Source organism: Vanellus vanellus, assembly GCF_965231255.1.
Source record: "Vanellus vanellus genome assembly, chromosome: 3".
Lineage (NCBI taxonomy): Eukaryota > Metazoa > Chordata > Aves > Charadriiformes > Charadriidae > Vanellus > Vanellus vanellus.
Window position 1 is genome coordinate 8437625 of NC_138907.1, and position 26073 is coordinate 8463697.

The 26073-nt window shown below is 43.1% G+C and overlaps 1 protein-coding gene across 1 annotated transcript in view; it reads left to right on the forward strand.

Moving 5' to 3' along the window:
* Positions 1 to 25708, forward strand: part of ISM1 (isthmin 1) — a gene marked incomplete at its 5' end in the record, with an annotated part of 41294 nt that extends 15586 nt beyond the window's left edge. Inside the window, 5 exons of the mRNA XM_082480572.1 lie at positions 7156 to 7392; positions 16808 to 17075; positions 20131 to 20274; positions 23280 to 23369; positions 25051 to 25708. Of these exons, the coding sequence (XP_082336698.1) occupies positions 7156 to 7392; positions 16808 to 17075; positions 20131 to 20274; positions 23280 to 23369; positions 25051 to 25568 (1257 nt within the window). The 3' untranslated portion in view covers positions 25569 to 25708. The remainder of the gene's footprint in view (positions 1 to 7155; positions 7393 to 16807; positions 17076 to 20130; positions 20275 to 23279; positions 23370 to 25050) is intronic.
* Between the last annotated feature and the right edge of the window lie 365 nt (positions 25709 to 26073).

Here is a 26073-nt window from a genome sequence, read left to right on the forward strand (position 1 = left end):
GTTCTGTCCCGCAGCCAACTCTCAATCCACCTCATCTAGCCCATACTTCCTCAGCTTCCTAATGAGGATGTTATGGGAGACAGTGTCAAAAGCCTTGCTAAAGTCAAGGTAGATGACATCTACGACTGTCCCCTCATCCAGCCAACCAGTTATAACATCATAGAAAGCATGATTTGCCCTTGGTAAATCCATGTTGACCACTTCCAATAACTTCCTGTTCCTCAATGTGTTTGGAGAATGAGTCGCTCCATTACCTTCCCAGGGACAGAGGTGAGACTAACCAGTCTGTAGTTCCCTGGGTCCTCCTTTTTGCCTTTTTTGAAGTTCAGAGTGATGTCAGCCTTCCTCCAGTCCTCAGGCACCTCTCCTGTTCTCCACGACTTGTCAAAGACGATGGAGAGTGGTCTAGCAATAACATCTGCCAGCTCTCTCGGCACTCGCGGGTGCATCCCATCAGGGCCCATGGACTTATGAATGTCCAGCTTTGTCCATATAGAGAGCTCCAGCCAGGCAGTGATTACAGGGAAGATCTTCAGAGTTGTGAAGACCAACTAACTGTTTACCACCAGCTTAGACAACTGAAAATACCTGTTAATGGCAAAGAAAACTTGTCACGGAACGTCTGTTAAACTACTGCCCTAGCATCTCTGCAGTTGTAGCGTAAGTCCTGGGTGTGTGTTCAGTTCTCAAGATTTTTCTGTGTAACTACGAGGGCTAGAAGTTTTTAGTGTAAAAACCCTAAAATTCCAAAGCTATAATTGGAGAGACGTGGGTTTGACCAATGGACCACTCAGTGGATAAGGAACTGTCTGGCCGATCACACTCAAAGAGTTGCGGTCAACAGCTCCGCGTCCAAGTGGCGACCAGTGACAAGTGGTGTTCCTCAGGGGTCAGTACTGGGACCAGTGCTGTTGACCATCTTTGGTGGTGACATGGATGTTGGGATGGAGTGCACCCTCAGCAAGTTTGCTGATGACACCAAGCTGTGTGGAGTGGTTGACACGCTGGAGGGGAGGGATGCCATCCAGAGGGACCTGGACAGGCTTGAGAGGTGGGCCTGTGCAAACCTCATGAAGTTCAGCAAGGCTAAGTGCAAGGTCCTGCTTGTGGGCCAGGGCAATCCCAAGCACAAATACAGGCTGGGTGGAGAATGGATTGAGAGCAGCCCTGAGGAGAAGGACTTTGGGGGTGTTGGTTGATGAGAAACTCAACGTGAGCTGGCAATGTGCGCTCACAGCCCAGAAAGCCATCCGCAGCCTGGGCTGCATCTAAAGAAGTGTGGCCAGCAGGGCGAGGGAGGTGATTCAACATTTAAGCCGTCTACAGAAGACCTCTGCTCCAACAGTGACTGTGAATTGACATGTCTGCTCTGAATTTCTGCTGTCCTAATTGCAACAGTATTTGCGACTCCATCCTATTCACCACAGAAACAAAATGACTTCAAGAGCCGTACAGCCCCTGAAGCTAATGTGTCCCATAGCAGTACCCTGTGGGGTGACTGGGTTTGGTCTGTGCGTAGGCGCTTAGTCACACAGGCAGATGTACTGCAAGTTAGAACTGGGTACAATGTCGTTTTGTTAGTTTTGCTGGACTAAATAGGGAAGTATTAAAAAGTAGACCCTGATAAACAGAACTCTTATTATTAATTAGTGATTCATCTTCTGTTTACACAGTGTTTAAATCAGATGCTATATTTTGGAGCCCCTTAGTGAAAACAATTGTTTACGTGCAAGCCAATGTACTCTGCTTTAAATGATTTCTGAACAGCGATTATCTAAAATGTGCTATTAGTTATTGCAACAATTAATGTGTGTGGCTTTCTAAAGATAAGTAAGGCCTTTCACTTCATAGATACGTGTGCATGTGAGAGACAAGCACGTCTGAAGAAAAAGAGATTGTCTTGGTAGCCGAGTGGTTGATGTAACACCGCTATGGTCTGACTTCTGGGGATACATCAGTGGCTCCTTGTAATGTGCCAGAGCTGTGGAGCTCAGTACCACCACATGCTTTCAGCTAGTCACACAGGACTTAAATATGAACCCCAGTGCTTTGCCTGTTGAATGGAGAAAGCCAAGACAGAGCTAAGGACAGAAGAAGGGTCTTCTGACTGCCTGGACTGTACGTGGCCTTAATCATAAAAGAAATTTTTCTCTGTGTATCTTTGATAATGCTTTTGAGCTGCCAGCTTCGCTGCCTGCTTACCTAATGCTGTCCTTGCACCTCTTCCTGCTAGGTCCTGTGCTGCTTATAGTCTTGATAAACAAAAAAATAAATAAAACCCAGGAATCGGATTGCCCAAGCTCGTTATGGATCTTGGATCAGCAGAGGTGAAAGTCTCATGTAGTATCCCGGTGTGTTACTCAGCCTCCGCAGACCGGTTAATTTTAAAGTGATCATTTAGCACTAACCTGGAAACACGCGACAGCCTTCAAAATCAAAACAATCTGTTCAGGCAGGTGGGAAATGAAACCAGTCTAATGGCTATAATGGTTTGCTGTGAAGGCCCCAGGCCTCGTTTTGTCTCTGATAGCAATATAATCTTTTATAGCGTCTGTGAAGTTTCCTAATAAATAAGCGTTCCTTGTTCCTGGTGGTTGAAGATGCTGTACAGGTGCATCATGAAAGTGCATTGACAGACCGTCGGTTTTCAATTCAAGACCTCTTGTCAAGATCATTTTACAAGATATTTCAAAGGAGTACACAAGAAATAAAAACGCAGTGTAGCTGCAGCAGGGATTTAGTAACGGATTCCCTTGCACTCTGGGAGCTGTTAGGGATATAAGTTGCATCAGTTTTCCCAAATTCTTTCAAACTGTAATTAGCAGTGCTTGCAAATGTGCCCTTAGTTTGGCAAGTGGGGAGGGAACAAAGGAAGGTAAGAAGTATGAAGGCCACAGAAAGAGCAGCTGCTCCAGAATATTTTCTGTAGCTTCAGTCATTCCTCAGTTATTCTGTCTTGGTTCTTTTTCCGGAACTGGAAATGGGATTGAAGTAAGGCAGAAAGGAGGGAGATGGATTCCTCACCTGCTAAAAATGCAGAGGAATTCCCTTTTTCCCTACTTTTGTATTTTTACAAGTTCCCGTATCTGTTTAACTTCTCTGGGGGGGAGAGAGAGAGAGATGGTACACTTCCCGGCAGGTAGTGTCTAACGCGACAGAGGGAGAAACAGACTAGGAAGGCAATGGAGGGGTTACAATACCCATTTGATTATTGAAACGTTAAACTGCAGTATCAGGTAGGAAATGTTTCCTGCGTTGCAGGGTTGTGTCTTGGTGTCTTAAACCCTGCCACAGTGTAAGTCCCACCTGGATCACCAACGTTTAATGTTATCCTCTCAAAAGCCTTTTAAATCGCTCTTCTTCCCTGGTTTCTAGATGGATGCAAAGACGTTGATGGGTACTGAACTATTGCCCTCCCTTCTTCAGTGGCAGGCGTGCAAGGTGTGCCTGTGTAATACAAACACGGTGGCAGGTTCTCTCTCTGTTGGGTTTATTTCCTTGCCTTGTCACACAGCTGTGAATAGTGTGTTCCTGCCCTTATATACTGTCCACACTTACAAAAACAGCTTAGGATTTCTGAGCATTGTATTAGGAGCTTCCATAAATACCCAATCCCGCAGGGCAGCAGAACTGTAGCTGACAGAAGGCATGAGTAACCCCTTAAAAATCATCTTAATGGAAAGTTTAAAAGTTGTGAATAATCCTGTTAAATGAAGGAAAAAAAAGAGATTTATCTTAAAATATTTAGAGCAGATGCATCACTTGAGTAAGAAACCAATGTGCCTGAATTAGAAATGTAAATTCAGAGAAACTGAGTCAGTAGTTCAGTCGGTAGTTCAAGCCTGCTTTCCCAAAAGCAATCAGGAATACAAATTGTGTACACCTGAAAATAAATAGTGTGAAGTATAAACATGTGAAATAATGCAGACATAAGAAGAGAGGAGTATGTCCCTTTGCCAGAATAGAAATTAAATTTCATCTGTTAGCTTTGGAACAGAAAGCCTGTTTCCCTCAGAAAGGATGCTGGCATTGCAGAAGGGACGTGCTTTTTCCTGCTAGTTTGGCCTTGGAAGGTCCTTCGCATGAGTTAATGCCGTGGAGCAGAGTCAGCCCATATTCTTTTCACATGCAGGTCAAGCTCACTTTTTACTGATGGCAGCCTCTGTTATCTTTTTACCAGAAATACACATTTCTGATAATACTGCAAATCAGCTTAGGCACTACACCAATAATTATCTGCCTAAAAAAATAGGCGTCTGACCATTTTAATAACTGGAAACAAACAGTCTTTTGCTCATGGTACTGTGAGCAGATAACTGAAATGGTAATGCATGTTGAGCATTTGTTTGCTTATGTTGCAGTGTGACACAGAAACCCGAAGGAGGCGTAGCATGGGCCGTGAAAGGGACTGCCAGAGACAACACTGCTTTTAGGCAGAGGACACTCTGTTTAACCTGTGACATTCCTGCCAGGCGTTAGTCAACCCTGCTCTTTAAGACAAACTCCACCTCCCAGAGTCTGCTCTCGAGCTTGGCTGCCGCTGCCATTAGAACTGTGTCCCCCTCGTTGAACCGGGGTCTTCTGATCGTGTCCACCCTGAACATGCAGAGTGGTCCATCCCCCTCCTTGCTGCAGCAGCCTTTAGTGTAGGGCAGTTATCATGTCCCCTCTCCATTTTTCTTTTTAACGTTAAACCCCAACTCATTCACTCTGTAATTAATGACAGTCCCTGCCCCAAGCAGCTTGGTAGTGGGCCCGATCAGCCTGATGTCATTACTTCACCATGACAATTTTCTAACTAACTCCATGTGATATTCCATCTGTCTGACACTATTAAAAACTTTTTATATAGCCCTTATTATTGTAGTTGCAGAGCTCCCTGCAAACATCACAGTGAGGAAGGGAAGTGCTGTTATCCCCACTGCGGCACAGACAGACCATGACCTGCCAAGATCACACAGCGAGTCTTATCAGAGAATTAAATGTGGGTCTCTCAAGTCCTCGGCCCGCTCTAGCTGTATGGCATGTTAATGTGGAGAACCAAGACGCTCCTGAAGTGGCAAGCAGATAGGGAAAGTATGAAATTGTATGTGAGAATTTTATTATTTTTTAATAAAATCTCACTTTATTTTAATAAAGGCAAGATTATGGGCATGATACCCCAGGAAAAAGTTAAGTACCACTTTTTTATTTGGTTCCTGTCTGAAGTAATTTAATAACAGCACAATTATACCTTGCTGTTAGTCAGGCATAACTGAGAAGCCATTTAATCCTCATGCACCAAGAAGTTTGCAGTTGAATTTGATAAGTGTTAAGTTACAGCACTAGCACCTGGGTAGGGAACCTTAACTTAGTTGAGCGGCCCTCAGTTTTGTTTCCCAGAGCTTGCTGCTGTGTGATCTGTTTTCTACTTTGTATGGGGTAAAGGGGTGTGTTAATGGGTGGCCCATCAAAGGCATCTGGAAGTCCTACCTGCTCTTCAGCAAAGAGAAGCTTTCTGGTTTTAGCTGTCAGGCAATACAGGCTGTCAGGAACCGTGTGCATTTTTAGCACTGCACATGTACACTAATTCAGAATGAACTTTTTTGCGTCTGTGCTGTAGGTGGATGTATAAAAGTACCCTTTTGCCACTTTCGAAGTGTAACCATTCTCCTCATGAAAACACCAAGACAACATTAATTCTGCTAAATCTGATTTTGCTCTTTACAAATGCAGTGCAGCCAGAGGGGGAGAGGAGAACCACCTTAGTTTTTGCTTGAGACGATTTCACTTAGTCCCAGATTAACTTTTAAATCTTGATTTATTTAACTCACTGGATATTTTCCTGTAATGTGCACAGATTATATTGTAAAATGTCTTCAAAGGTCAATTTAGAGCCTTCTAAGCAAATAAACACAAAATAAAAGCAAAGGCATTGGAATGGTTATCTAGCTGTGAGCTGAACAAAAGGTATGCTAGCTTAATTTGAGCCAGGGGAGCTGGATGAAGATTGCGTTTAACCAGAAATGCTGGCAAAAATATACTTCAGTAGAGCCAGAACCGCATGTGGCCATTCCACTTTAATTGTGCTTGTTTTAAAAGATAGGTCTTTAACATCTACCCTCTCCATGCTCGCTGTCTCTTTATGAACTGAAAATAAAAGCTCCCCAGGCAGTCATACTAAGACCTCAAGCCTAAAATTTTTCGGCTGAGTCAAAAGCAAAACCTGTGCTGAATCTGCCCCATGCATTTTTTTTTTAGCCATAAGAAGATTTGACTTCTCTGCTGGCTTTTTCCCCGGGTCCCCAGGCCAGTCCTAACCCAGGGAGTGGGTGTTTTGATACTAAATGTATCTCCTTGGTGAGGTCAAAGGCCGTGGCAGCAGTGCTACTGGTTTGAAGGCAGCCTGCCGTAATACACTACAAAACCCAAAAGTACGCTCAACAATAACAAAAGCATTAACCGCTGACCCACAACTTGGTGAAATTCAATCCCGCCATTAGGCAAACATGAAAATGAGATCCCAGAGGAAGGAAGGTTCAGATGTTCAAGACCAGAGAAATTGGGTGAGGAACACAGACGACGAGATGGAAGTTGCTGCAGACTGAGGAGAGAGAGGGGGAGGTTGCCAGTTCAGCGGTAGGATCTTTTAATACCATAAATTTCAACATGCACTCAGCAGCAGAGTTTTTGCTCCACTTTGGAACAAAGCAAACTGAAATGATGTATAATAAAGATGCCCTTCACCATTTTAGGGAGACATTTAATGTAATGTAATTTGATTTCCCAGGGGTGGCTTCAGAGCCTCAGGTTTCCAGATGTGCTTTCAGTTAGATGCTTGTGTCAATGTGTAGGTGCTCACCGCAAGGCTGGAATGTTACAGGAACCCGAAAGAGCTAGGCGCCCAGCGCTGACTCAGTTTTGTCTTGTCAGACGGTTACAGATTTGTACTGCTGTAAGTGTATTTCAGTGAAAGTCAGATGCCCAACTCAGGACCACCCTAGAAAATACCGGTTATAAATCCTGTGTGTTTCAGTAACGAGCAGTGGGGCTGTGTGCTGTAAGGCTTTCTGTACGTGCTCTGCAGCCCTCGTTGGCAGGGTGCTGGAGACGGGGGCACTGGCAGGACTGCGCGCCCTCGCAGTTGTTGTTATAGTGTGTTGCTTTTTTCCCCAGAACACACTCAATGCAGATGACCCTTCTCCTGAAGACAGCTTCACCCTGAACCCCGAGGACAGAAGAGAATACCCTGATCTCCAGGCTGCTCACCGGCCGTTCCCTAAGCAGCGATTCAGGCAGGAAAATGGGCATACGTCCTTGCAAAGAGATGGACCCAGATCTTTCCTCCTGGATCTCCCAAACTTCCCTGACCTGTCAAAAGCAGATATCAATGGGCAGAATCCCAACATTCAGGTACAAGTTTATGTTCATGTGTGATATTCTTTTTTTTTTTTTTTTACGAGCTGCACAAATTATTTTACTGAACCAAGAGAACTTTCAGCCTGGCTTCCATGACTTGCAGTCAGGACACTCTACCAATAAGACAAGAGAGAATGCATATAATGTAGAATATATTATATAATGTTTTGTATCTATAATACCTATAATATATAATATACTTTTTGTCTTAAGCTAATGTACAGATTGCAATTTTTTTCGGAGTTTCTCTTTGGATAGTGTTGATTGCCTAAGTGTGGGTGTCAGTATAGACCTATTTATGATACTAAAGCCATCTTTACTATTGCCATTTTAGAACATATTCTCTTCGTTGATATTAAATGGGTATTTTACATTCTGTTTTTAATTCTCTGTTGCAAAATTTGTTTGTGAACAGATTCTCTTTTGGTGTACTTTTATAAAATGCAACCATACCCAAAGGTTATAAGAAAATGAGTCTTTAAGTTTCAGCTCAAAATGTGGTCCTCTGTATGGAACTGAGACTTGAAGTTAATTTCTGCAGCAGCTGCCTGGAGTAAAAAAAATTGTCTGCAAGAAACTTTGTTATATTTTATTCCTCAAACTGTTCTTGGGTTTGGAATGGTCTCTTACAAGCCACTTGCATCTTGAAACTTCAAGGATTAGGAGAGGAAAAAATGAGTTATTTGTTTTTAATTCAGAGCCTTAAAGCAAAATTGGCATTAATAAGCAGTCTTTTTTAACCAAAACAATAAATTGAAATGTTGTTCTGCCTAAGATGTGCTTATAAAAACAATACACTAATAGAACTGGTTTTCTGGTTAAATTAATTCCTGGCTTCTTATAGTTCCCCAGCCCACAAAATTACCATCTTTTTGATATGTCTAAGAAGTACGTACGTAAAGATATATATATATAATATAATAGATCTGTTGGTGAGAGACCAACACGATCGGGCGAGAACAAGCTGTCTCCAAGTTGCGTCATAGATGGCTTGCAACCTTAAGAAGCCCAGCAGACTTGGATCAAGTGCGGATCCAATACGTGACAGGCCAAGGTAGTAAACATTTGCAACATGTGGTGACTGTACACATCCCTCACGCTAGGAGAAGCCGTCCAGAAGCCGTAGGAAGGGAAGGTGGGGAAGCGATAGGGGCCCCAGGTTGTGGCATGAGGTAAATAGTGTAACAGTATGTGTAAATAGTGGTAGACAGTGTTTGAACAGTATGTAAACTGCAGAGGATGGCAGGAGGAAACAAAAACTTTCTCTGATTGGTAACAGCATTTAATGTTTAGACCCAGGGAATAGATAAATGAGACTGAAACATTTCCCTAGCTTGTCTTTATAGTAACTGCTTCTGCTAGGACCTCTTTTTCCACCTCCTGATCCTGGAAATGTGTCAGCCGACTGTGTCGGCAGTTTTGCTGGACTCGGGAGAACTGGGAAGCCTAGTCCTGTAAACTGGAAAACATTGGGCAACATTAATCTCATTGCTCTTGTGCACAAGGATCATCTCTTCCAGAAACAGGCTCCCTAACTTGTGCATTATATTTAGTCCGCTTACTTAGGTGCATAAACAGGGATATACAAAGCTTCTTTAAGTTCCTGGTTGACAGTTCTGCAGCACATCAGGCCTCATGGAGCTAAACCCCTCATTAATTCATTACAGAGTCAATTAAAGTTTATTTCTTTGCCTAAAGGTTGTAAAAGGTGGCCTACTCTTTGGGGGAAAAACAGGATTATAGTGAATTCTTGTTCATTAAACTATACCATACTCACCTGAATGGAAATAATGACACTTGTTGACTTGCAAATTTCTCACTGGCTGTTTGGCAGGTGAAAGCAGAATTGATGCCTATTTTTCTTTTTGCACAATGGCTTCGGGCTCTGTCAGTTACAATCCCCGGGCTGTTAATTTAAAAGTCTCCATAGGACAGTGAGGTTGGAAACGAGAAAAAGTCTGTGTGTGTTGATTTAGTGCAATGGCCACATTTACCTCTCAAAGACCCATGGCTTCTTTTCCCTTCTACTAGTATAGCTCTACATAGACCAAAAATAACATTTTTAAGAGTAATTACACCTGGAAATTTTATAAACCTAATAAACAGACATAAAACAGCCTGAAAAAGCAGGCTGAAAAGATACTCCAGTGAGATGTCTTTTCCCTGTGAGTAGCAATCACTGTATCACGCCCTGGTTGTGTGCTCTCTCAGGGATGAAGTGGTGGATATCAGAACACCATCACAGGAAGTAAGAAAATTAGCATGTCCCCAGCCTACTACTGTATTTATCAAGTGATAATCAAATAGCAGACTGCCTTCTAGAAGAACCTCAGAAACAACAGTCGGAGTTGCAGTAATCCAAAGGCAATTTGACGCTTTGCATGCAAGACCAGGATGACGCTTGCTGGTCTTTCTGTGGTGGGCCAGCCTTGTAAAATCTCCCGTCATTTCAGATGGCATTTTATGCTTTAGCATTGCTTCTGTGCTGGTGGAAGAGAGTAACAGCAGTAGCTGCTGTTGAGCAAAGGCTGGCTGTTTGGTTTGGGGGTTTTTGAGTTTCTTCTGGTTTTTAGTCATTGTAACTATTCTGTCAATGCCTGGAAAACTTCTGGAAGAGAAGGTGATACAGAAATTGATCACGGTTTCTCTGGATTTCCTCTCACATGTGGAAAATCCCTTTCGTGTAGGTTTGCGCTTGTTTGACTGGCCGAGGGATGCCTATGCAGACCTTGTAATTGGGCAGGGTTATTCGGAGCAAGACAGAATTGTTTTTACTCCTGGGTAACAGAATGAAGTCACATGGGGGGGGGTATGGGAACCTGCTTATTTTCCATTTCTGATGGGGTTTTCTTACTGTTCCCGCCGGCCTTCTCCAACCTCTTCTCTGCTCTTCTCTGCAGCTGATCCTCTGTTTGGAGCCAGATGCTTCAACTTGCTGAACTCTTGCTCTTGTCTCTCCCCTTTTTCGTTTTACTCCTGGTTTCCTAGGGTTGTGTACTGTAACAGGTAGTGCACTGCTCTCTGTTGTCTCACTGCTTTGCCACTTTCCTAGCAGTGCTGGACACCGTGAGAAATGAGCAGAAAAGGGAAAACTCCTTACTGTTTGTCAGGCAAGGGCATTTTATTGATATTGATGCTCTTTGGAGAACTTGAATCTTGATCAAATTTCACAACCAGTATACCTGAAACACAGCTGGGTGAGTTCCAGTTGTGATGGATGTGTTAAACATTTTGGATGAGGAGATGGGTTCCAAGTAGAAACTGTGCAGGGTTTGGTAGGGTTCCTGGCCTAAAAAACATGTTGATGTGCCATGGAAAACGGAAGTGAAATGGTATATCATTAAATGTGTTTTGATTAGTATCCTCGATGGGAATCAAGGGATTAGCAGTAATTGATAGGAGTGATGTTAAGCCAGAAGTTAATGCTGCCTGCTTGGTGATGTGTTGTCTTTATCATTTTACATGAGGCCTGTGGGCCATATCCACCAGTCATACCACTCCAGTGCTGCTGTGTTAGCTTTATTTATGCTCTTTGATATCTATTCAGTTTCTACCTTCTCTTAAAAATACATCTACACAGAACCACCCACTCTGGGAACATACACAACTACAGAGGAAAAAGGCTGTATGATCTGCTTTGAAAAAAGAACTGCAGACTTCAAACCAAGTCTTCTCCGGGTTCATTCATGGCCATTTACCTCACCTCCATCTATATCATGTCACTTTTAACACAGATGTATTTTTTTGGTAGCATTTATATTTGTCATTTGAGGCTGCTGGTTTCACTGCATTGGAAAGCGATACCCTCTTGTTGTCATCACAAAAGACTCAGCAGTATCTGTGACACTAAGCTCTGACCATTACATCTCATCCCTAATCCAGCACAGTAAGAATCGGAGGGCTCCAGTAGTGCTTATTGCTTGTAATGTCTCTAAGATGCCTCTTATTGCTTGTAATGCCTCTTAGTAGTTTAACTTATTAGCAAAGCAATTGTCCCTGTGGTTAAATTAACGCCCAGAAAAGCAGAGAGCACATTTTCACTTTCTTGGTCCTTGGGCTGGGTCTGTACTGTGGAGGACCCCCCGCTCCCAAGACCATCTCCCCAGTTAGTGTGCCTGCTTCCCTGAGCCAACTGCAGCACCGCAGACCCGGTGTAGCCGTGCCAGGAACTAGCTAGTCCCCTTAGCAAGCTGGAGAGACTGGTCTAGGCAGAGCAGGGTGCCAGAGGGCCATGGTTAAACCACTTTCAAAGTATCAGGGCTGTTACTACCTCTGTACAGGTTTCTTAATGTCATGGTGTAACGAGCTTGTTGCGGAGTGCAAAATTCAGAGCTGGGTTTAGGACCAGATTTTTAATTCTGGGGTTCAGTTGGGCCCACCAGAGAGTGCAGCTAGGATTGGCAACATAAATACAAATTTCAGGATTGATGTCACATTATTGTCTTTGCTGCCAGCAAATTTTGAGGGTCCTTCGCTTTCCTTTCAACAAGTCCAGAAAACTGTTTTGAGTGAGCTATCGTGACATAACCGCAAGTAATTTGGTGTCGCTGGTGATAGAATTTTAACTGAAGTTGTTATGTCATGTAAACTCAAATTTAACATTTCAATATCTTATAATGAACTCATTTCTGTTCTGCTGTTGTAGTTAGCTCATTGCTGACGTGCACATATCCACCTTTACAGAGTGGCAAGTTCTGCATTGAAAATTTGCATCAGTTGCACGAAGGAAACAGAGGATAGGAATGTCATAGAATCCACTGCTTGCACAATATTGCAAATGTAGTTTTTCCTGAAACATAATCTTCCAGTTGCTTAGGGCAATGTTTACACCATTAAAGTGAATTCAGAAACATTGTCTCAGTAAACAGGATGAAGTACACAGAACTTTTTGTGCGCTCCAACAGGCGGGGAAAATATTTATCTTCCGTATATTTTTGGCCAGGAGAAAATTGGATGTTGGTGTCTGAAGACATCTGTGCTTGATACATTTGTTTCATTAGAAATTGAGAGCGACTCTGATGTTTTAATGTACCTATGCCAATTGTTTTTTAACAATTTTTAGAGGAACATCCTTATTTACAGCTCACACAACCGTAGAAGCGGCTTCATTTTAGATTTGAGTACTTTTGGAGATGATTGCAGATTTATACAAGAACCATGTGACCACAGACATTTTGGGAAGCTTGAGAAAAAAATAAATAATCTTTACAGTTTTGATAATCACTGGAAGAAGAAATCAGAGAAAATGAAGTCTTTAAAACAGTCTCCAAGATAGAAATACTAAACTAGGTCTATTTAATTTTTGAGAGAACATGTTTTGTTGTAGTTATACAGCATGAAAGCTTTTCCAGAGCTACTTTAATTGCCCATTTTTAATGATGCTAATTCTAGATCTCATTCCTTCTTTCCTTTTTATTAAAAAAACCCCAACAGTATAGAAACCAATCAAACAAGGTACATGTTTGTGTATCATATATATGTATTTGTATAGTCACGGGCTAATGTTGTTAAGGCTGTCTGTAAGTACTGAGAAGAATTCAGTGAATGCTGACTTCTCCAAATTTTAGACTGGGATAGGGGAGCAATTGCTCGCCTGAAGCAGCAGCCTTTTCTCACACCTCTGCCCTAACTTTTGGGCCATACCATAGAGGGATTACTAGGACTACTCACTGATTCGCTCCCTGCCTCTGGAAGGTGCATTAAACAGGGCTGGGCAGAGCATAGTTGAGTCTCTGAAAACTAACAGAACCAGATTTGACTGAAGGGGCACAATCCCAGGATTCTTTAAGCAATTTCTTTCACTCTGTGGTTTTTTATGCCTCATGTTAAACAAACAACTTGGTTATCAATGCTTAAAACGGGGGAGAGAGGAATATAGGTATGCATGAGACTATCACATTGGATTTTGCTTTTGTTATGTTCGTTTTTTAAATAGGCTATTTTAAAAAACCTGCTCACGCTGGGGTGGATCTATCTTGACACCTCTTCTCCCCAGACTTCTCTTTAAGACAAAGGGTTTATTAATTGAAATAAAGTCTGAGGCCTCAACCTCTTATCTGGTTCCTGGGTGACAAGGCACTGTAGTACTGCAAAGTGACTTCCAGTCGTGCTGGAGAGGAGAGAGGCAGAGTGGAACAACTCCTTCCCCCCTGCCCAGATACTGCTGAAAGAAGCACTGGGCTTTGGGTCACCCCAATGGGTTTTGGTTTCCCAGTTTGTTCCATGTTAGCAAGTTCTACGCCAGATATAAGATGTTTTTGTTGCAGGGTAAGTTCTTGTGTGTTGGAAAACTCATTTTACAGGCCTTTGTAATAAGCCTCCTTGGTAGTAAACACAGACTGAAGTGGGATATCTGATTCCACAGATGCGTCTTGAAAGTAAGTTAGTGGCAGTGCTGTTGGAGTTCTGATGAGGTCTCATGAGCCTGGAAGTTAGTACATGACACCTGCCTCTCTTCCCCAGCATAGCACTTCGCGCAATAGAAGTTCCTCTGTCCCTGCAAACCCTCTTTTGCTTAAACTGACTTGACATCCTGAATAAGTATTTTAAATCAAATCCCTATGGTTCTTCAAACTGTACCTGGCTGAAATAATGCAAGGTCATTCTGAATCAGTATCATATAACTACAGATTACCAAAGCAAAGGGAATGATTATCAAGTGCTCCCTGCCCTTTTTTTATGAGAGATATTTTCCCCCCATTTTGCTGAGTCATTGCTTACAAAGTTGATGTGGTCTTAAAAATGCTTGCTGCTAGAGTCATACTATTTTTCACGTGGGCAGTACTAAAGCCCTGCGACTGGCCGCTCAGTAACACTGTTTCCTTTCGCTCATTGTGAAAACTCTGTTTTGTTTGGATAGATGCAACAATTTTGAATCCCTGAACTAACCCTGATGTTTTCAAACTTATGAAATCCATTTTAATTCTTGGTCTGTAGAAACTGAGGTTTAATGAAGTAATTCCAATTCCATATTTAGTCTGGGAGTAAAATATCTCTTGTGTAAAGATGCTATTAGGCTGACAACTGCACTTTCTCTCACTGGTTCTTTCTCCCAGTGGAGCTTCTTAGTAGCCTCAAAGTTGTTTCATTTCAGTGGCTTGGTCTACGGTCAAATGCAAAGCATGAAATAGATGCAAAATCTCCTTTCTCCAAAAAAGGATGTGTGGGCACTTTCTTGCCTGTGCAGCTGTGTCTGCAGCTACAAAGCTATGGCAGCAGTTCTGGTTTGCTTCCCGCATCTCACTCCTCTGTGGATCACAGGTAGCTGAAGAATCATAGAATTGCTGAGGTTGGAAGGGACCTTTAAGATCATCAAGTCCAACCATTAACCTACCCTGACAAAACCACTTCTAAACCATGTCCCTAAGTACTATATCTACCCTTTCTTTAAACACCTCCAGGGATGACAAATCCACCACCTCCCTGGGCAGTCTATTCATTCCAATGTTTAATAACCCTTTCAGTGAAAAAATTTTTCCTAATATCCGATCTAAACCTCCCCTGACATAACTTGAACCCATTTCTTCTCGTCCTATCACTTGTCACCAGGGAGAAGAGGTCAGCCCCCACCTCTCCACGCCCTCGTTTCAGGTAGTTGTAGAGGGTGATAAGGTCTCCCCTCAGCCTCCTCTTCTCCAAGCTAAACAACCCCAGTTCCCTCAGTGGCTCCTCATAAGATTTGTCCTCCAGACCCCTCACCAGCGTTGTAGCCCTTCTCTGGACATGCTCCAACACCTCAATGTCCTTCTTGTAGTGAGGGGCCCAAAACTGAACACAGTACTCGAGGTGGGGCCTCACCAGTGCCGAGTACAGGGGGATGATCTCTTCCCTAGTCCTGCTCACCACACCATTCCTGATGCAGGCTAGGATGCTGTTGGCCTTCTTGGCCACCTGGGCACACTGCTGGCTCATATTCAGCCGACCATCCACCAACACCCCCAGGTCCTTTTCTGCCGGGCAGCTTTCAAGCCACTCCGCCCCAATCCTGTAGCGCTGCATGGGGTTGTTGCGACCCATGTGCAGGACCCGGCACTTGGCCTTGTTTAACCTCATACCATTGGCCTTGGTATGAAACAAACACAAGACACTCTTTTCTTTCTTTTTCTTGTGTGTGTCTTGTGATTGTACTAATAACAATTGTATAAAACTAAACCTTTTCCCCAAAATGCAAATCCATAGAGCCACATAAATGACTTTTAGCATAATAGTACCTTATTCTGTTTTTCCTGGTTTTACAAACCCCAGTTTTCATGGAGTACTGTCTTGAAAGACTGCTTTGTGACTCTGTAAAACATGAAGAATACCTCCGTACCTATTAAACATTATAGGTCTATCTGATAGTCACTTCTGTATCACGGTTGTTTAGCAAGTCCAGTGTAATCACTGAACCACATTAGCACAAAGCATCAGAGCATTTGATGATTTAGCTGTGGCCACACTATGCTTGCATGACTCACAGAGCCAAGGTTTCTGATGGCTAGTTCCTATTTCTACCTAAATAGCCACCTAGATGCACGCACAGTATTTGTGCAAGCGTTTGGTAATTACACATTGTTCAGCACAGAAAAGGAGTAATCAAGGGTTGTCCCTATGCAGAAGCATATTTACATTCATGATGTCTGCGGGAACTGGGTAACATTCTTAGAATCTCGGCTCTGGGCTTCTGTAGAAACCGTAAACGGGTTATACTCTCCAGCACAGAAGGAGGACCTACTTCAGAGAGCTTAGCAGCAAGTGACTTACTCAGCGATGGCTGAAAGAGCTGCTGGCTCTCATCACTGCTGGGTGCAGTTTCACATGGCAGTGACAGCCCGCGCCGTGGTGCGATGGAAGCGCTGGTGCTGCAGGGAGGCCGTGCAAGGGGACGAGCTGAGCTGCCGCTAGAGGGCAAGGCAGATGCAGACCCGCTGGAGACCCTGGGCGCTGCATCTTCTTCCACCTTCGCACTCGTGGACTTAGCCTTGTCTTGACTCAGTCTAGGTCCTTGGAACAGGCTCGGCACGCTGGTGTGCTTCATGCTTGCTTCAAATTCAGCCTCAGTGTAATTAGCATAACAGATTTGGTTTTCTTTTTCCTGGTCATGTATGTTTGGGTTTAAGCATCTTTTCCCCATAAGGCAGAAAATTCTGCTGCAAAGGTTTTAGGCACAGCATGGGTTATTATTTTGTGGGGGATTTTTCCTAGCCTTTGTTCCAAGGTCTGATTCAGCAGAGGTAGCAGAAGGAATCACTCAGCCGCTGCATATCTCTGGGCTCAGTAATCCACATGTGGTTTACAACATGCAAACCTTACAGTAGTGCACAGCCCCTTTGCAAGGCAACACCAGTCGTTTGTCTTTGTGGTATAGAAAGTGTCCCACTGACTAGGAGGAGATGCTGACAGAGAGCCTGGTCTATTTTGAATCCCATAGGTTACCATTGAAGTGGTGGATGGCCCTGACACCGAGACAGACAAGGATCTGCAGAAAGAGAGCAGCAAGCCTAGTTGGCCAGTCCCGTCACCTGACTGGAGAAACTGGTGGCAGAGGTCCTCCACCTTGACTCGCATGAGCAGCGGTGACCAGGACTACAAGTATGACAGCGCTACTGAGGACAGCAACTTCCTAAACCCTCTCGGTGGGTGGGATAGTCATGCACCCAGTCACCGGACATTTGAGTCCAAGGAGCAGCCAGAATATGGTAAGTTTGCGTTCCAGGCCTCTTATGGGCATCTTGGGATTGTAAAAACGAGTTTGGGGGAAATGAGAATGGTGAGGCATCGCTGAGAGTAGGCCAAGCAAAACAGAGTTTTTCAACATGTGGCTTTTGTTCATCAGCTTTTAAATACAAATCTGTGCAGATGCACAAGCTGTACTGTGGTAGCTGCATTCCACTAGTAACTCTATAATCTTGAAAATCATACCAGTTATCCCATAAGAGGACCTTTTTTTAGTCCTAAGTGTACTTTTTTTAAAGTGAAGGAAACAAGGTTTCATATTTATTTTTAGAGTAAGGATACGTACGAATTTAGAATCATGCAGTGGTTTGGGAACTCAAATATAATTATTGGATAAATAAGCAAGATCTAAAACGTGGTAGTATTTGGTGGATACACAAATAAGATGAATTATGTTGGTGCATGTGTGGGGAGTGGCATATGCAGCAGGAACATTGTGTATTTGCGTGTGTAATTCTCTTCCAGATGTGTCATGGCGAAAACAATTGTTTTCAGCTTGTTGAATGAAACAGTTGCAGAAACTAGAAACAGAGAGGAGCTACAGTTATTCACTGTCCCAAGGGGCCGTAACTATTCGTGCGGGAATGACTCAGGGGAGGTGAGCTCACAGGTAGCTCAGAGCCTCCCAGATTTTAGTTGTATGTAAATACAGAAGATGTTTAGTTAGAGCAGGGTTTCAAAGCCACAGTAATTTTACCCTGGCGCTTTTGTTGCGTTCCCGAGATTCTGCAGAGGGACTGTCATGCACTGATTCTGTCTTATTTTTCCCCTGTTTTGGTTAACTTTAAGTCCTAGAGCCTTAACAATGTGAGAGACTTTTTGTGGAACGGTGTATTTGAACACATACATATGTATTAAATTTTGTGGCCAGAAGATTAAAGTCTACCCCTTCTTTGCACCTGTACGTTTGTGGGCACACTTCATTGCCAAGAATTCATACATTAGTTAGTTGTTCATTTAGGTAAAATAAAATTGCTTTCACAAATAATTGTGGTTGGAAAAAAATAATAAGAATTGCAAATATAAAAATAGGAAGAACAGGTTGAGCCCCAGCTGAAAATCTAACATCATATATTTAATAGTAGATACTGTGTGCTTCATAATGCAGGATAAACACTAGGTAGGTGGGCCTAAAAATTATCCTAGAGCTCTCTGCTGTACACCGGAGCATCTTACTAATTGGAAGAGATTCCTGGCCTTCTAACTAACCTAAAATGTCGTGTGCCATTGGCCTCGGCCAGAGGATGTAGCAGCAGATCATGCCCATATGGGGCTTTTATGCTAGTTCCAGCCATTGCCCTGTTCCCGCATTTCACAGCTCTATCTCCCTCATCCTGCCCCTGCCAAAAAGCACCGCACGGCTCTGCCCGCCTTTCCTGGGCCTCCCAGGCTGGGCTCTTTGACAAGCGTTCCACCCGCACACCCTCCCTCTTCCTCACCAGCCACATGGAGAAAAATGTTCACAGTTGGAAAGGAGCTGGAAAGGAGAGCAGGGCCAGGGAGAGAGGGCAGATCACATTGTCCTAAGACGCCTCTTTAGGCTGCTGTAGTGCCCACCTGTTGGCAAGCCCCAGAATCGTGGGTCTTTGCACACAAACAGTCGCCATGTGCCCACCCACATCACACCATGGACACCTGATTGAAGTGTGGTGGCTTCCTGAACGCAGCAGTGTAAGAAAAGGAGGAAAAGCACTTAAGGTCCCTGCCACGAGGAGCTCGCATCTAGGCAGCTTGCTACGAGTGAGATATATAACCTTCCCATACTCCTGGCAATAAATGTTTAATAGCACCCCACAGAGTTGTCATCAGTCATTACATATGGTACAAATCAAGTTACGTGTTCTACTAACCAGCTCAGGAAGCGCACAGACAGCATGGCAGTGGGGGGGCAGCGGGAATCGCGTGTAGCACAGGGGCCAGTGCAGGCAGGGATCTGGCCCTGTGTCTTGCCTGTACATACACGTTCAGCCTATAGCTGTAGAGCAGGGCTGGCTCAGAGTCACTACACCCGATTTTGCTTTGCTACCACTGCTGGTTAAACCCAAACGAGCAAAGGCTGCAAGTTATCATCACAGGGTCCGTTAAACATCTCCTGTAGGTTGCAGAGAAATCCATTAAGCCAGATGTTCCCTAGCAAGAGACAGTAGTCAGCTGGGGAGGCAAGTGGGAAGGCAAGAGAACTGGGATTGGTTCGTGGACTCCATTTAGTGGCCTTCACAAGGTGGGATGTCCAACAGTTAACTCAGCAAACAAAGGAGACTGGTTCTAAGGGGTTTAGATACTTACAGTGGCACTGAGGCACAGTGGTGCAGACTTGGTATCGTTTGCCCTTGGCTGGCTACCAGAAGAGAATAAAGTTGTGTTTCGTTTTCAGAAAGTTCCTGCTAGTAAACAGACAGATTTGATGTTATTTAATAATTCACAGGAAACACTACAAACTGTATGTTGTTCTGGGTGCAAGATGCATATGCAGTTCCATATAGTTGTGGCAGTATTCCTGTAATATCTGTTTCCTGTCCAAGGGACTGAAAAACAAAATTGCAATTTTCACGCATGACCCTCAGCCTCCCATAGTCCAACATTTGTTGTGTCCTAAAAATTGAGTATTGTTGTGCTCTTGCAGTGTGTTTTGCAAAGAAGAAAAAGAAAACTTCATTTATCCTGTGCCTGATTAGTCTGTGGTCAGAAAACATATTCCTATATACAGGGAAATGATGTGAATAGATGTGTACTGTTAGTTCATGACCCGGCTTTGCAGCTGAGGATTCTCAGCTGCCAAAAGGTCAAAAGAGAAAGGAAATATTTTTTCAAATAATGTTGTGTGCATTTCCCTGAGGAGCATCAAGTGTGAAAACCATTTAAACAGCAGGCTTACGCCTGGCATTTAGCCCAAGCTTCAGGTAGAGACATCTGGATTCCATTCTTGTTTTGCCTTCTTAATAAAAAACACTACACAGTAGTTTTGGGTAGTAGGAGTTTTGTTTCTTCATTTCCTTCCTCATCTTTGTTCTTACACAGATTATATTGATGGTGAGGGAGACTGGAGCCCGTGGTCCCTTTGTAGCGTCACCTGTGGGAGTGGCAATCAGAAGCGGACGAGGTCCTGTGGGTACGCCTGCACTGCCACGGAGTCACGGACCTGCGACAGGCCCAACTGCCCAGGTGTGACCACGTTCACGTGAACGCATCAGAGGGGAGCAGGGAGAGGCGGTCGGAGCGGGGAGGAGAGCCCTCCTGGGCACAAAGCCCAGGGCCCGTTTGTCCCCTGGCTAGGTAGGAGTTTTGGTGGGAAGAGTCATGCTGGTTCGGAAGGCCATTTATGAAATAGCAGGTTCTTTGCTAGTAATAATATGCTGCTAGATGCAGTCTGCTATCCCCTGGGACTTAAAAGACAAATACAGGCTTTTTTTAGGTTACGGCGGTCGTTTTTGTGCACAGTACATTTTGTATTCCAAAGGGTGTAATCTACTCTCTTGAAACAAATTTGTATTAATTTTAGAATTTCAAAACAGCTGTGCTGACCGTTACCTCAGCGAGCTCATATTTTGCTGCATGACTGCGTTGTGAACGAATAGCTCCCCGCCAGTTATATGGCTTTTAAGTTTTATGCTTAATGTATACAGAGTTGCTTTAAGACTCCATGTGTATTACTTTAAATACCTGCTTTGCGTTTCACTCCAGAGATTTTGGGTTCATTGGGCATTAAGCTACAAAATTTCCTGTCCTAGAAAGTCAGTGTTAAGCTGGAAATGTCATCTCTGTTTCATTACATGTTGCTTCATAATTGGAGAATTATAAAACAGCAAGTTTGGTCCTGCAACAGCTGTGCATAATGGGATGAAGGAACATATAGTTTTGGGTTGAATGTATTCAGAGGATACGGCCAAGGAGCCTTACCACAGCTCGTACCCATCTACAGACATTAAATGCCAGTGATGGAGGTGTCCTTACCATCATGCAGTTGTTGCTTTGGTGAAAGCAGGGCCAAGCGCTCAAGCCTACATCATAAAAATTTAAAGCTGCTACAGAAAAGTTTCCCATGGTGTTCTTTAAATGCTGCTGTGTATTTGGATATAGGCAAGTTTGTAACGTAGTGATGCAGCAGTTGCCACAATGAATGGGATATGTGCAATTTCATTACTTCCCAAGATCGGAGAGAAGTACTAACACATGCCGTGGCGGTATGCATTTCACTGAGTTTACTTAATGACTCAGAAAGACAGAAATTCTTAAACTGGAGGTCAGGTTTTTTTGATGGGAAGTGAAATGTCAGCAGTGCTGGAGAGAAGACTTTAGGAGCCTCAGTGAGAGAGCTGGAGAGAAGTTTTCTCACTCACAGATAGATGTGTGCATCCATTGCAAGGTAAGGGCTGCTAGGCATTTCAGGGGAAAAATGTTTCTGGATGCTGTCATACATCCTAAAACCTCAATAATAAGGGGTTAATTCCAGAAGAAAGCATGTAGCCCCCAGTTATATTCTCCAGTATTTATTACCAGCTAGCATCAAACAGTGGCAAACTTGAAAGAATATATTATGTCATATAACAGACCCCCAACGATCAGCAAGCAAAATATATTCACTCTTTGAGGCTGTGCTGACATTTTTAAAATTACAAGGGCAAAGCTCAGCTTCTGCTGTTTATAATTTCAGCAGTGAATTACTGCCTTGTAATGGGTTCTTGGGTATCTATTATTCTGCATCTACTGCTGTAGTTAAGGCAAAACCCTATGATAATTTTATTGAAAAGCAGCCTGAGGCTGTTTTGAAACTTTGCAAGCCACTATTATGCCCCAGTTCAGGAGATCAGGAGAAAGTTCATTGGCAAGAAGATGGATGGTGAACAGACTTCATTATTAATCATATAGTTATCACATATTAAAGAGGTTTCTGCTCTCTTTGGAGGTCTTTAATTCAATGGAGAGGGAAAAAACCCCAAACCTGTTCAAATGCTTCTTTGAAGAGACATTTGTTTTAAGGCTACATGGCACAGAAACATGAGGCTGGTAGGTAGGCCAAACTAAAGCAGCAATGAAAGGATGTTTACTTTGGCAAGATCAATTAACACACTTTCTGGCAATCTGTGTTTCGCTCTACTGATAGCAAACACTGACTGGAGTTGTTGAAAAATCCTGATATTTGAAGATGCTGATACTTTATAGGTGGTGGGGGATGGGATTGATTGGCGACATTATTTATCTCTCGCCTACTCACGCCTTTCAGTTCCCTAGCACTGGGAGAGACCAACAAGCACCAGTCTTTGTGTAATAGCATCTTCTTATCTTTGTCATTGCATGGGGGTTGGACTAGATGACATTTAAAGGCCCCTTCCAACCCAAACCATTCTAGGATTCTTCCTTCTACTTCCTGAAAAATGGTTGCCCACATATGGATATGTCTTCAGGCTTAAGTTAGGTATTAGGAAAAACTTCTATACTGAAAGGGTTATCAAAGACTGGAACAGGCTGCACAGGGAAGCGGTTGAAGCGCCATCCTTGGATGCATTTAAAAGCCATCTAGATATGGTGCTCAGGGACACAGTTTAGAAGGGGGCCTGGTAGAGTTAGATAATGGTTGGACTTGATGATCTTAAAGGTCTTTTCCAGCCATGAGGATTCTGTGGTTCTATGTTGCTCTGTTTTAGAAAGTGGCACAAAGGCTGTCGCCTTTAGACACAACATTTTACTCAGGGCTTTAGAGCTTCCATTAGGACACTTGTTTTTGTCTTGTCAGTCACTTGTGATGCATGCTCTGGAGAAGATGCTGGCAACAAAGCCGACCAGGTGGCTGTTGGTGAAGTGTGTGCAAAGCTCCTACCACCTGAATTACTGAGAGATGCTGGCAAGCCTTGCACCAGGAAGAGGAGGAACAAAATTGGTTCCCTCGTTGCTGCCCCTGCATTGGGTTCATAACTGACCAGTTTGTTGCTTAGATGTAATCTAAGCTCTAAAACTTGAAAACTTTTGACCTTTGGGCTAAGCTAATGCTTTATCTTCCTAACACCACAGATTCCTTGGTCATTGTGCTTTTAAATGAACACTCCCTCCAGCAGCAACTTCAGATTACTTCCCTGCCAAACAAAAGCACTGGGGAAGGAGGGGATGGCAAGGAAGCAGTTGATTGCATTGTGTTTTGATAGGAAAACACCACTAACATGTGTTTGTCTTAGGGATCGAAGATACCTTCCGAACAGCTGCCACAGAAGTGAGCTTACTTGCAGGAAGTGAAGACTTCAATGCTACCAAACTGTTTGAAGTTGGTAAGCAGCCTAGTCAATCTTTCAGTAATAGATAAGAGACTTCCTTAGATTCTCCTGTTTTGACTCTTGCTGCGGGACCAAGATTTTGAGTTTACCATTAAAAACGGCCATTTATTATCTTGCTTAAGTTTACGATCTGAACCTTAGCTTGCTTCTGTCATAGAATCTTTCTCCTCTTAATTCTTAGCAAATTTCTGTGCTTCTTTCATTATCAAATGGTGAATCTCTGTCCTAGTTCAGAAAAGAGCTGTAAAGCTCCACACTAATGGACAGAAAAAAATCAAACACTGTTTAGCATTTTGCTGAAATAGCCTCAAATGGAAGATACTGTCAAAGCAATTTAGGTACAGCTGTCACATTAAAAGAAATGACAATGACTTTTATGAGCGTGTGTAGCTTTTATAACTGTGTGTGCTGCAGTGAGGCTAGCCAAAGCAGTTTTATAGGGCATGGCTCGATACTGATCTATCTAAAACTCAGCCCAACCTCGACAATGTTCTGATTTCATCCCTCCAGTGAAACCATAGTGTGGCCACTCTTAAGACACTGTATGCTGGACTAATTGGATAAATAAAGGGATCCAGCACCTCCCTCCTATGGTGGTAGAGCACAATAGTTAATGACAGCTGGTATAGGACTCTTTTAAGGAGACAGAAAAACAGGATGCGGATCACCAAGTAAATATTTTGCAAGACTGTTTGCTGTAAGAGTTTTAGGTCCCGGTCTTTGCCTTACTCCAGAATCCTGTTAAGTGAGTGTCAAGCAAGATGCACAGGGTTTTTTTGAAAGCCCATAACATGATACAGACACCTTAAATAATGTTATAGGTAGGGAATGTTTAACTGGATTCTCCCAAGACTTGCAAAATAATAAAGTGCCAGTATTAAATATGCTACTAGTCTATAAATCTCTTTAATCCCAGGTATAAGTCATGGCTCTGCTGCCATTAAATCTTTATTATGTACAGACACTCTGATATCATGTCACATATGCCCTTTTAGAATTTGAATCACTTTTGGCTGCATTTGCAGTGAAGATGTCAGTCTCCGTGTTTGAACTACAGCTGCTTGAAATACCCCTTTGGGAAGATGGAGACCAAATAGAAAACAGTGTTTGTTAGTTGAAAGAAAGACTGAATTAGGGCTTTAATAATGAATTTTGGAAAAAGTAATCCAGACCTTGCTTGCCATCTTGGTATTGCTAGTGTCAAGAGCAATGTAATCCTTCAACGTCTGAATCTGCTGTCCTACAAGGTGAGCGTGTGGACTAGGGGTTTAAACTGGAGAATGGCATCAAATCACTTGTGATTTTCCTATTTCAGTTCTGTTGCTTGTAAACCCATGAGTGTGTCTCTGGTGCTTCATGGGGATATTAATTAGGTTAATTAGAATTTGCCAGGTAGAAGAAATGTCAGAGATATTGCTACTGCCATGGTGCTGCACTATAATTCAGATTAGCACTGCTTGAGGCCCTAAAGTCAGTCACATATGTGAGTTCTTATCTGACAAGACAGCACATCATTAACACGTTGCAGGCAGGGAGGAAAGCTGTGCCTGCCCTTTCTTTCTTAAGCAAAGCACTGGTGCTGAACAGTTACACTTCACTCATTTGTTATCACTGATCATACAAACTGGGATGCTGCATAACCTATCTTAAGTTTCCATTTCCTGTCCTTAAACAGATACTGATAGCTGCGAAAGATGGATGAGCTGCAAAAGTGAGTTCTTGAAGAAGTATATGCACAAAGTGGTCAACGATCTTCCCAGCTGCCCATGCTCCTACCCCAGAGAAGTTGCATACAGCACTGCTGAAATCTATGATCGAATTAAGAGGAAAAACTTTCGGTGGAAAGATGCAAGTGGTCCAAAGGAAAAACTGGAGATCTATAAGCCCACTGCACGATACTGCATCCGCTCCATGCTCTCTTTGGAAAGCACAACACTTGCCGCACAGCACTGCTGCTATGATGATAACATGCAGCTGATTACCAGAGGGAAAGGGGCGGGTACACCAAACCTGATCAGCATTGAATTCTCAGCAGAACTCCATTACAAAGTGGACATTCTGCCTTGGATTATATGCAAAGGTGACTGGAGCCGATACAATGAAGCACGGCCTCCAAACAATGGGCAGAAGTGTACAGAAAACCCTTCAGATGAAGACTACTACAAGCAATTTCAAGAAGCGAGGGAATACTGAGAAGATTTACCTCCTCTTCAGACACAAAATAGCATTCGTTTCCTGGATGCCAAAGAACTGATAACGGCTGCTGCATTGTCTCCTTCACAGGGGTTGATCAGTTTCTTTCTAATGAATGTATATAGTTGTAATATAATACATAAGTATTTTTCATAGTGTGTGTAATTTATAAACACATATCTCTGTCTCACACACACCTATTTTTACATACAGACATACATAAAACTTGTCCTGGTAGGATTTTGTACTGCAATAACGTTCATTTAATAATGTGCATTTCATTTTATTCCCCAACTGTAACATAAGTGTGAGGGGGGCAGGGGAGGGGGGCAGCTGCCATCACCATGAGGCCCGAAGGCCCCAGCTGAGGAGGGCACATATTTAAAAGTTGTTATAAACAACAGGATTGAAGAATGTAGTCTTCCATATGGGAATGGTTTACAAGATTAATGCACCTAAAGCATCAATTTTCTCTATAATTGATTTCATGACTAGTCATATCTAA